Genomic DNA, 10,887 nt, shown 5'->3' on the forward strand with positions numbered 1-10,887 from the left:
ACATCCGGTGTGTAGCACAGTTGCTTGCCTTGAAATCTGTGTTTGATTCTTCCCCTTTTATTGAAATGGTTGTGATGTTATATGTGAAATGGGTGACTTTGGAAAAACACCAATGCGTTTTTTGGGAGGGGGGGCATTGACATTTCCATCCCAGATGGGGAGGGGCCTTGAGATTGTGCAGAATCTTGCTGCCTAGAGAAACCAAAACAAAGCACTGTTCAGGTAGAAGAACAGGTAAAAAAAAAAACACAAAACAGAGCAGAAAGATTGCAGCGGGTTAGGGAACAAGCAGTGGGAAAGTAGCGTGTGCTGTTTTGCCCATAGGGGAAATATTTCATAACAACCTCTCTTCTTTTTCTCTCTTTGTGCCCCTTCTCCCCGGTTCTCTCCCCTATCTGATCTCCTTTCCCCCCCCCTGCCCTCCCCTGCCCTCTTGCTGGCTCTTCTAGCTCTGCCTCAGGACAGACCTGGACCCGCCAAAGGCAGGATGCCTGGATGCCGGTGCTAACAGCTGCCTAGAGAGACCTTCGTTACTCGCCACGGGGCATTGTGACCCAGCATCCCAGCCCTCGGACACCAGCTTCCTGGGAAAGAGCATGGAAACCCAGACTCTGCTCAGAAACTCTGACCAAGCTTTTCGGACAGAGTTTAATTTAATGTATGCCTTCTCCCCTTTGAACGCAATGCCCCGGGCCGATGGATTATTAAGAGAGTCTCCCCAGATGGCGGATGGGAAGCTTTTGAATCCAGATATGGGCAGCTGCAGTTCTCCTGCAGAGGGATACTTTGGCAGGCATGAACAGGCAATGCTTAAAGAAGCAGCACACGGCTCAGTGGTCCATTGTGAAGGAGTCAGACCTGCCCCCCAGAACCCTCCACAGAGAAAAAAGGTGAGTGTGGGGGGGGGGGAAGGGTGTGGGGGGGGTGAGGGTGAAGCGGAAAGGTTCATTCCTGAAGGAAGAGAGCAAAGGGAAGGAGCATAAAAGGCTAACCGAGGGTTGTAGAAATATACCATGGAAGTTTCTGAAAGAAGAATTGAGCGCATAACATTCTGATAAAAACGGTAGCTGGGAAATTTATGAATAGCATAGATAAATCATTAACTTTAGGAGAGATGTTTGTTGGATGCCCATTGTTCATTTTCTACTGTGCTTTTGCTCGTGGGCTTCCTGTCATCTTAGGAAATAAGGTTTTGTTTTTAAAGCGGGCCTAATCTGAAAGTTGAGCAAAGATCAGTTGCAAAGCTCACCCCAAATCTATTCCTACTGCATTCGTAGTGATTTGCGGTGCAAAGCAGTCACCGCATCCTGATTTATCCTACACTTACTGAAACTCGGCACCAGCTAAGCTGATAATCGTGTTTCCCTCATAGGTATCTTTGCTGGAGTACCGCAAACGAAAGCAAGAGGCCAAGGAGGGAGGGGATCCTGCCAGATGCCCAGTGACATCTAATCGACTAAGTAGCAGCAGCAGCAGCAGTTCTGGGCCAGAAGTGGACATGGGTGCCGTGCCAAGCTCTGGGGGTCACACCCTATCGTCTCCACAACATGGCTTCTCTCCCTCGCACTCCTCCCTGTCTCATCTAGAGGAAGTGAGCCCCCCAGAGCCGAGAGCAACGAGTCACTGCAAATCGCACGAGAGCATCAGCAGTAGGTGGTAAGCGACTGCTTGTTATTGCCCAGTCTTTAGAAGAAAATCCATGTAATTCACATCCTCTATCTAGAAATCCCTCAGTGAGATGAAGCAGAATAATCTTGCCCATCGTAACTGACATTATTGGCCAAGTGATTATCTCTAGGACAGCTAGTACCATATTATTGTAGTCTGAGGAAGAATCCCTCAGTGCTAAGCATTGGAGGCGGCACAAGGCCAGATTGGCTTTCCAATAACCAACGCGTCATTTTGTGGAAATTCTACAGCGGGGATGAGATTAATGGGGTTCCTGGCAAGAACCGGCCTTCCTGCTCCTCTTCCCCTCACAAAGAGGAGTTTTACCTTATGGAACCAGAGTGACGTATTGAGAGAGAAAGAGAGGGGGGGGGAGGGGGAGGGAGGGAGGGAGAAAAAGAAAGAGAGTGTGTGTGTAGAATTCTGTGGCTGGGAACCGGCCTTCACAACCTATGTGAACCAGAAAACTACAAGTAGCAGTAAAAGGCTTAGGCAGAATATCTGCCTCACTGAGGGCAAACCCTTGCTCACAGCTTGGTTCTGATAAGTAGTTACGAGGTACCCACATACCTATCAGGTTAAGCAACATTGTGCAAAGTGTAGAAAGGGAGTAGTAAATTGAAGGAATTGAAGACCCTGGGCCATGAGATAAAAGAAAGGAAGAAAAATACAGCTATACGGAATAGTCCTCACTTACTGGTTGCAATTGGGACTAGCAATTCCATCACCAAGTGGCACAGTTGTATTGTCAGGGTTCCAACTAACGCACCCCTGAACAAAAGAACTCCCAGGCCTCAGGTTTCCTCAAAGAACATTATATTAGGGTATCATATTGGCACAATGCTGGTGAAAACCAGCTCTAAAGTCCCCACCAGTTTTCCCCTTAATTAAAAGTTTGTCACTTTCCCCGAGGCATCACTCACGTGGTCCAATCAGCATACAGTCCAGACAATGGAGGACCCCAGTCTCCAACTCCCAACACACATGACCTTGGTTCCCAGGAGAAAGAATGTTGTTTGGGTTATAGCATCCCAGCTATCTCTACACCCCCTTCCCTGTCCCTCATCTTCAGTGTCAGCACTGAAGCTTTGAAGAAAAGAAAAACCCCAGTAGAATAGAAAGATGGCAACTGTCTAGCCAGCTTCAGGATTGACACATATAGTGAAAAGTCACTGACTTACGTCAATTTCAGCTGCACCCATTAAGCGAATCACTACAGGTCGTAAAGCATAATGTCACATGATCAGGACTTGCAACCTTATGCCAGCTTCTGCATTGACTTTCACTGTTGAAAATTCAGCTGTGGAGGTCACAAGTGGTGATCACATGGTCCCAGAATACTGTGACTGTTGTAAATGTGTACAGGTTGCCAAGTCACACAGTCATGTGAACACAGAGATGCTTTAACTGCAACTTTTAACAACTGCTCATAAGTATCCTTTTTCTGCACTGTTGTAATTGAACAGTTGCTGAATGGCCATATCAGTAAGTGAAGACTTCCTAAATTTAGCTTTTGAGAAGAAGATGAGTGTGATTTTAAAATTGGAAGAAGAAACTGTACCAGGCTGATTGCACTACTTTGATAGCCAAAAATGTAGAAAATCTACAAGCCCTAATACTCACAGTCAAAGAGCACAGTGGGGAAAAATGGGAATAAAATGAAATATAAAAAGACTGACTGACTAATGACAGGAGGTAGAATGAACAGCCTTAAAACTAACAATGAAGATCCAATCCAAGTGGTGGATGCCTTCTTCCATTTTAGGCTCATCCACAGTGAAGGAATAAGCAGTCAAGGAAGTATGGCACAGAGTTAACATTTGCAATGAAGGCCTTGGAAAAGACATTCAAAGCCATATTGCTTCTCTTTGTGCAAAGATCAGAACTGCATAAGAACACTGTATTCCACTATGACGCTCGGTGGAAGCAAACGTTGGACTTTAAAGAAGAAGCAGGCTAGGAGGAAGGGTATTGACACGTACTCCCTGAGGATACAGTGGACAGTAAGAATACAAATGTATTAGCAAACAAATCAACACAAGACTTCTCATTGGAAGCACAAATGGCCAGGCTCAATTATCCTACTTAGGATGCATTATGTAAAGACCCCACACTCTGGGAAAAGTTATTTATTTATTTATTTATTATCCTGCCTTTTTTTTCCTTAAAGAACTCAAGGTGGCAAATACTCACAATACTCCTCCTACTATTTTCCCCACAACAACCCTATGAGGTGTGTTGGGCTGAGAGTATCCCAAAATCACCCCAGCCAACTTTCATGCCTAAAGAGGGACTAGAGCTCACAATCTCCCAGAAAGGTTGGGAAACATAGAAGGAAAGAAAAGAGAAGATGATAAACAGCAGGAAGGCGGATGGATTCAGTTCAAATAGCAATTAATGCACTTTTGTAATACCTGAAATTACAAGCTAAGGATGGATTGTCATGGAGAAAAATCTACATAGTTGCTAGGAATCAAAAAGTACTTGATCGCACATAATCAGTTTTGCTTTTTACCACACCATTCATTGTACATCTGAATACCATTCTCTCCTTGCACCAAACCCATAACACATTGCTATTTGTTGTTTAAACATTTTACCTCTCTTTTTTGAGAATCTCATCCATTTCATCCCTTCTCTCAATCCATTCTTCTTGAATGCATTGGTTTTGAGATCCATAGTCCTCGTTGCATTTTGCAGTAAGTCTAATATTTATTGCAAATGTTCATTTGGGTCAACCAACAACATGGCATCATCTGCATGTGAAAGTGTTCAGAGTTTTGCAGCGTAAATTCAGCACCAGAAAAGTTAACACAGATGGCTGATGTTTCAATTAACTTCTTTATAAATACAAAGTAAATTTTACAATACCATTGTATATTTCCCCAACATGGAGCAAACTCAAAACAGAAGCAGACATGTTACAGGTTCAGAGCAGAGCTCTAGTTTTCACCAAACAAGCAAGCAAGTTAGTTTCATTTTCAATAGACAGACTCAGAATATAGCTTCAGAGCTGCAGAGCTTAATATAGAGCCATACCTAGACTACCTTGAGTTTCAGTTTCCAAACAGTCCTCATTGGCTGACTTAGTTGCTAGGCCTATTCATTGGCTGACCTTGTTACCATGCTCTATTCCAGTTCCTGAATATACTCTGACAGAAAGTATGTATGGGTACCTGATCCCACCTTAGAAAGGAATGTTTTCAATAAACAACATGAAATTTACTGTTTTTACAAGCCTTAAAATTACTGTTTTTGCATTTATGTAAACTTAAGTAAGAGCTTATTTGCACCAACACTTGAAATTCCCATATTCACTCATTTTTTTTTCATATTCTCTCTGTGTCTCATGTTAAAGGATGGTGCCCACTTCTGTTGAGCGGCTTCGAGAAGGACGTGGCATTTTGGAGAAGGTTTTACGTAGCAGTGCAAAAATATGTCAGCGAGGAGAACCCTCGCCTTCTCGAGATAGTGTAGGAGAGAGAGAAGTAGGTAAGTGAGGATATATCAGAAAAGAGCCCTGAGAACAAATCTTCTTGGAAAGCCAAACATACACTAGGACTCTTCCCTGTGGACCCACTTCCACATGAAATGTCCATCCCACTTGAAGCAGGCTAGTTTCTAAAGATACTACACAGCTGCCTGTTCAGTGATCTCTTGTCCGTGTTTCCTGCAAAATCTTCCTTTCTTTCTTTTGAAAGATATGGTCTGCAAACTCATCCTTTGATTTGGTGAGAAACAATTTTCCATTGTTACCATAAATATAAAGTAATCATAAGGATACCGCATGGCTGACAAGGAGTAGCCACATGTTCCCGTCCACTTTTTTCCTCCACGTTCACCCCATGGGAAGAGAAACATAAAATGGGTTGCCAGATAGAATTTATAAAGCAGTTGTTTTCATTGTTGTGAACTGCTCTAGAGCTATTCCTGTTCCAGTAGTTATTCCCTTTCTTTCTGTTGACATGACAGAGCAGGCCAAAGGAAGGACAAGTATGTTGTCATGTACCTTCCCATTTCTCTATAAGAATGTTACTGTTCTCATGACATCCAAGTATTCTCTAGTGCAGCGGTCGCCAACCGGTGGGCCACAGCCCACTGGTGGGCCTTGAGAAAAATTTTGGTGGTCCGCAGAGAAATCTCGCCCCCAGAGCACCCCCCCCCCAAAGCAATTAATCCAGGCTGCGCAGAAACACAAGGCTACGCCACCCACATGGCCCGCGGGAACCCTCCCCGTCCACTCCTTACCTAGCAAACTTGCCTGCTAAATTGCTATCTTTCCTTTTTCCGACCATCATCTGTTCTGCTGTGCCAGGAGATTTAAATTAGCTAGGAAGCAGGAAATGGTTGGATTTCTTGCTTTCTAGCTAGTCTTTAGATCTTCGGCTCAGTACAGCCAAACCTCCCTTAGGACTGAAGGTTTGCTTGAAAGCAAATTCAGTGGAGACTCACAGCAAGCAAATTTGAGAGATTCAGTTAGCCAATGGCAGATAGATCACTGAATGATTCTGTGAGCAACTCCATCTGCCTGCTTTGCCTGATTTTGGGTAAAAGTTGCTCTTTTTTATAAAAAATTAAATATTTACATGCATGGTGTGTTGTGAGTTAATTTTGTGAGTTTGCTTGCTAGAAAATTTTATGTGACAGACTGAGCTAGCCAATGGCAGATAGATAGATGTCTGAATGAATCTGTGATTCTGTGAGCAACTCAATCTGCCTGCTTTGCCTGATTTTGGGTAAAAGTTGCTCTTTTTTATATAAAAAATCAATATTTATATAAATAATATTTGCATACAAACCATGCCAGCCAGTCACATGACCATCAAGCCACACCCACAAATTAGGCCACACCCACAGTACCGGTTAGTGGTCCCTGGGATCTAAAATTATGAGTTTGGTGGTCCCTGAGGTCCAAAAGGTTGACGACCCCGGCTCTAGTGTACCTCTGCCTCCAATATATTGCTCAGGCTTCAAGTTTCTTGAGGTTACATTTCCTCACAGGAACATTTTTTTCCACCTTATTTCTATTTTTTTAAAACCATCATTGGATATTTGCTGTGATATTTTATTAATTTGGTTTAATGTGGGCAGTTTTTCTTACTATAAATATTTTCACTGTATTATTATATATTTCCTTTTTGTGAATTGCCAGGAGTCTGAATGATTGCAGCAGCAAGATGAATGAATGAATGAATGAGTGATCCTTCCTTCCTTCCTTCCTTCCTTCCCTACAGATACCTATCTCAGAGAAGTGACTTTCTTGCCACTTAATTGCCTGATCGAGGAAAAAATATGCCTTCCTTACACTTATCTCTCTGGTTGGTTTTCTAGATGTTGTAGAAGGAGACTTATCAGAACTGGCCAATTCTTCCTTTAAGGGCCCAGCTGTTTACAGTCCTTCTCGATACAGCTACCAGGTATGAGAAGCAATAACAAGTTTGGGTGGTTCAGCCTCAGCCCATAGCAATTCATCAATCTCCTAGGTTTTCCACAAGGTACCCAGCCTTTCCTAATCCTTTTAATGCATTTTAAATTCCCTTGTTTTAGGAAATACAAGTACAGGTAGTCCTCGACTTACAGCAGTTCATTTAGTGACCATTCAAAGATACAGTGGCATTGAAAAAAGTGACTTATGACCGTTTGAAGGATGCCCCTGATCGTGCAATCAAAATTCAGAGGCTTGGCAACAGGTTCATACTTCTGACTGTTGCTGTATCTTGAGGTCATGTGATCACTTTTTGCAACCCTTTGACAAAGCAAAGTTGATGGGGAAGCCAGATTCACTTAACAACAGGGTTGCTAACTAATCAACTGCAGTGATTCACTTAACAGTAGCAAAAAAAAGTTGTAAAATGGGGGAAATCTCACTTAAATGAAATGTGGTCATAAGTTGAGGACTACCGTAACAACATATCGAGAACTAAAATGTCAATCAGAGCTTGGCGGATGCATCCTTGAGAGCCAAAGGAGGATCATGGGCAACAGCTTTACCCGTTTCCTTTCTGCTCAAAGATGGTTTTGTCACTGGCCCTCTCCATCCATCGCAGCCATTTGGTATGAGCATCCAGGCCGTGATGCTGGATTCCAAACCTATGTTCTGGTTCAAAACGTTTGGAGTTCCTCGGTCAAAAAGGACTCTTAAGAAGGGGATTGAGGAGGTAGGCAAGCTACAGCCGGATATAATAATGTTCTGTTTTGGTTTTTTCCCCCCTCCCAGCTCCTGCAGTCTGACAGTCCACGTACAGAATCTCAGACTCTTCTTCAGAGCTCCTCACCGTACCGAGGACATCCCGCCCCGTCCCCTGGATACAGCTACCGGTCTCAGTCCCAGAGACCCGGACACCTTCCCTCCCTCGGCTCTTCGGAACCCTCCGTGTCCTCCACCCCATCGGGCTCCACGGACTCAACGGCTCCGTTTGCAGGGACCTCCAGTTATTACAGCAACCAACATCATTCTGGCAACGGCGTCTTGAAGAAGAACTGTCCCACAACGGCCGCTCCTAGTCCCGCCCATTCAACCGTGGCAGACTGCTTGCCGTCCTCTGAATCAGGGTCTCATCCCTGCATGGGAACTGCCAGCTGCCCTTCTTCCTCTAGGCCCTCTCAGTCGGACTTACGAACTATCAACCCTGCCGCTTCCGGCCCACCTGCTCTCTACCAGAGCTCCAGAGCCGCCGCCACAGCAGCACTTTCCAACCCGCAGCACTACTCTCACCGAGGGGGAGGGAGCAGCGTTCACCCGTACAGACTGCAGCAGCTTCCGGGGTCAGGCGTAAAGACTCAGACGGGCCTTTCATAGGGCAGGACAGAGGTGCCTACTGTTCCTTCCAGCGGTAGCTTGAAAGGAAGGATGCTGGAACGGCAAAGGGCCAGAGGCCAAGGCTTCAGGATGTACAAGCGAGCGAAAGCACTGCCAGCCACCCCCTGGCTCTGAAACGAGGAGGAAGTGGTGGCGATGGCGGCAGTGGTGGCGGCGGTGGCAGAGCCTGTAGCAAAGCACCACCACAAGGCCTGGGTACGTTGTAGAGAAAGCCAATGGTGCTGAGCGGCATGGCCTGGTCTCCTGCCTGTGCCCTTAGCTTGTAGTCACCTGGGCAGGTAGGTAAGCTTGAATAAGAAACCGTGCAAATCAGAACATTAGGGAAGGGCGATTTTGGGTGGGGCGGGGCGGGTCTATTCCTTTTTAATTAAAAAAAATCCCAAAGTGTTCTCTGCAGAGTTGGGTTCCCAGAACATTCTGGGTTGGGGAGGGTGGGTGGTGTAGTCCATTCTGATCATTCCAGTTGTAAGCAAGAGCATTTTATTGTCTCCAGGTTCTGAGCAGAGACTCACGGGATAGGGATGGTGGTAGTGTCTGTGTGTGTCTGTGTGTGGTCAAGCGTGAGTCTGTGTGCACGAGCAAAGACCGGAGGCGTGAGCAAATGTTGCTGCAATGATAAAATCAACTTTTCGGCCCGCTGTACTCCGCAACGGAGCATCGTCGCCTTCTGCCATGTGAAGGTGGTGGCTCGTCACAGGGAACAGCTTTGTATGATAAGTTGTTCGTTGGTTTTGATTGTTTAATCGGTGGGTGATGGTGAGAGAAAATGCCCCACCTGGGTCATGGGACACGGCTGCTCTTGTCAGGCGTGTCCTTGTGCGCGTGTGTGCGTGGGTGTGTGTGAGAGAGGCTCCTGCTACCACCTCTTTTGAGGTCCAACAGCACGTCCAGCCCCACTGGTTGCGCTGTCCGATTCCATTCAGTTGCCAGCTTTTCTCACTTGTTTACTCTCTCAAGTGTGTGTTTTTATTTATCTAATTTTATATTCAGTTATAACCATAGTAGGTTAGCAAATAAATCAGGCAGGTCTAACCCCCAGTGCTGCCACGGACCTTTTCCTTCCCTCTTCGACAAGATGATGCTGTGAGCATGTCTTCCCTCCTTTCTCAGAAGCAAAAATATATAATTTTTTTTTGTTTTTTTTTTATTTGCATTTTTAATTAGGGCTGTTACATGTTTCTCTAACTCATTGAAATCAGGTGTTCTTCATTCAATTTAGGGGAGACTTTACAAAAAAAAAAAAAATCAAAAGTGGAGAAGAAGAAACAAGAAACCTTTCCTCTAAAAAAACAAACGTTACCTGGCTGTGAGCGTGTTGGGGGAATGGAACTTGTCACCCAGAAAGTGGGTGTCCTATATACTGTATAAAAAAAAGAAAAAAAAGGGGGGGGTGTCAGCTTCACTGGGCTTTGCAGCCTCCTTTTTTTTCCATCATGTTGAGCATCCTCTCAGCATTGCAAGATCGGCAGGCAGAGGTGTGCAGCGCCAACACCGTTCAGGGTGCTGGGAAAGGGTAGGAGTCAACCGGGAGTGCGGGGGGGGGGAGGAGGAGGGGGGGGCTGCAGTGCTACCCTCAAGTGGAGTTGTACACTGTGCTGTAATATTTGAACTTTCACAAGAGATGTAATAATTTTGATAATAAAATGCTTAACTTGAAAAAAAAAATCACTCGGTGTGCTCTTTTTTGTTGGCTGGGGAGGAATAACACGAGTTTGGAAGGAGGGAACCTTGGAAGATTCCTAGTCCAACCCCCTGCTTAGGAAAGGAAACTCGGGCGTCAAAACTCTTATTTCATTGAGGGCCGCCTCAGGGTTGCGTTTGACCTTGGGCCCTGGGTGGGTGTGGCCAGATCGAGGTAACTCGTGTTGGGAACGCCTGGGGTTGCCCGAGCTCTCCCAGTGAAAAAGGCGCTTGGGAGGCTGCAACGGCCTCCTGCAACCCTCTGCCATTTTCACTGGCAGAGGATTGCAAGAGGCCGTTGCAGCCTCCTGAGGTAAATTTTCACTGGCAGAGGGGATTGCAAGAGGCCACTGCAGCCTCCTGAGGTAAATTTTCACTGGCAGAGGATTGCAAGAGGCCACTGCAGCCTCCTGAGGTAAATTTTCACTGGCAGAGGATTGCAAGAGGCCACTGCAGCCTCCTGAGGTAAATTTTCACTGGCAGAGGGGATTGCAAGAGGCCACTGCAGCCTCCTGAGGTAAATTTTCACTGGCAGAGGATTGCAAGAGGCCATTGCAGCCTCCGGAGGCCAGTTTTCACTGGCAGAGCCACTGCAGGCCAATCCTTTGCTGTTTCTTGGGCAGCCCTGCAGGCCAGACCTAAGCACACTGCGGGCTGGATGTGGCCCATGGACCTTGAGTTTGACGCCCCTACACTCACTTTCTCTCCCTCTCTCACAC

The 10,887-nt window shown here is 45.7% G+C and overlaps 1 protein-coding gene across 10 annotated transcripts in view; it reads left to right on the forward strand.

Moving 5' to 3' along the window:
• SETD5 (SET domain containing 5) overlaps positions 1-10,153 on the forward strand; it is a 64,771-nt gene extending 54,618 nt beyond the window's left edge. For all 10 annotated transcript variants that reach the window (XM_087923456.1, XM_087923451.1, XM_026717977.2 and 7 more), the window contains 5 exons: positions 450-890; positions 1,373-1,656; positions 5,027-5,160; positions 7,000-7,085; positions 7,886-10,153. In XM_087923456.1, the coding sequence (XP_087779582.1) occupies positions 450-890; positions 1,373-1,656; positions 5,027-5,160; positions 7,000-7,085; positions 7,886-8,467 (1,527 nt within the window). In that variant the 3' untranslated portion in view covers positions 8,468-10,153. The remainder of the gene's footprint in view (positions 1-449; positions 891-1,372; positions 1,657-5,026; positions 5,161-6,999; positions 7,086-7,885) is intronic.
• The last annotated feature ends 734 nt before the right edge of the window (positions 10,154-10,887 follow it).

This window comes from Pseudonaja textilis, chromosome 2, assembly GCF_049901715.1.
Source record: "Pseudonaja textilis isolate UNSWEBS1 chromosome 2, rPseTex1.2, whole genome shotgun sequence".
NCBI lineage: Eukaryota > Metazoa > Chordata > Lepidosauria > Squamata > Elapidae > Pseudonaja > Pseudonaja textilis.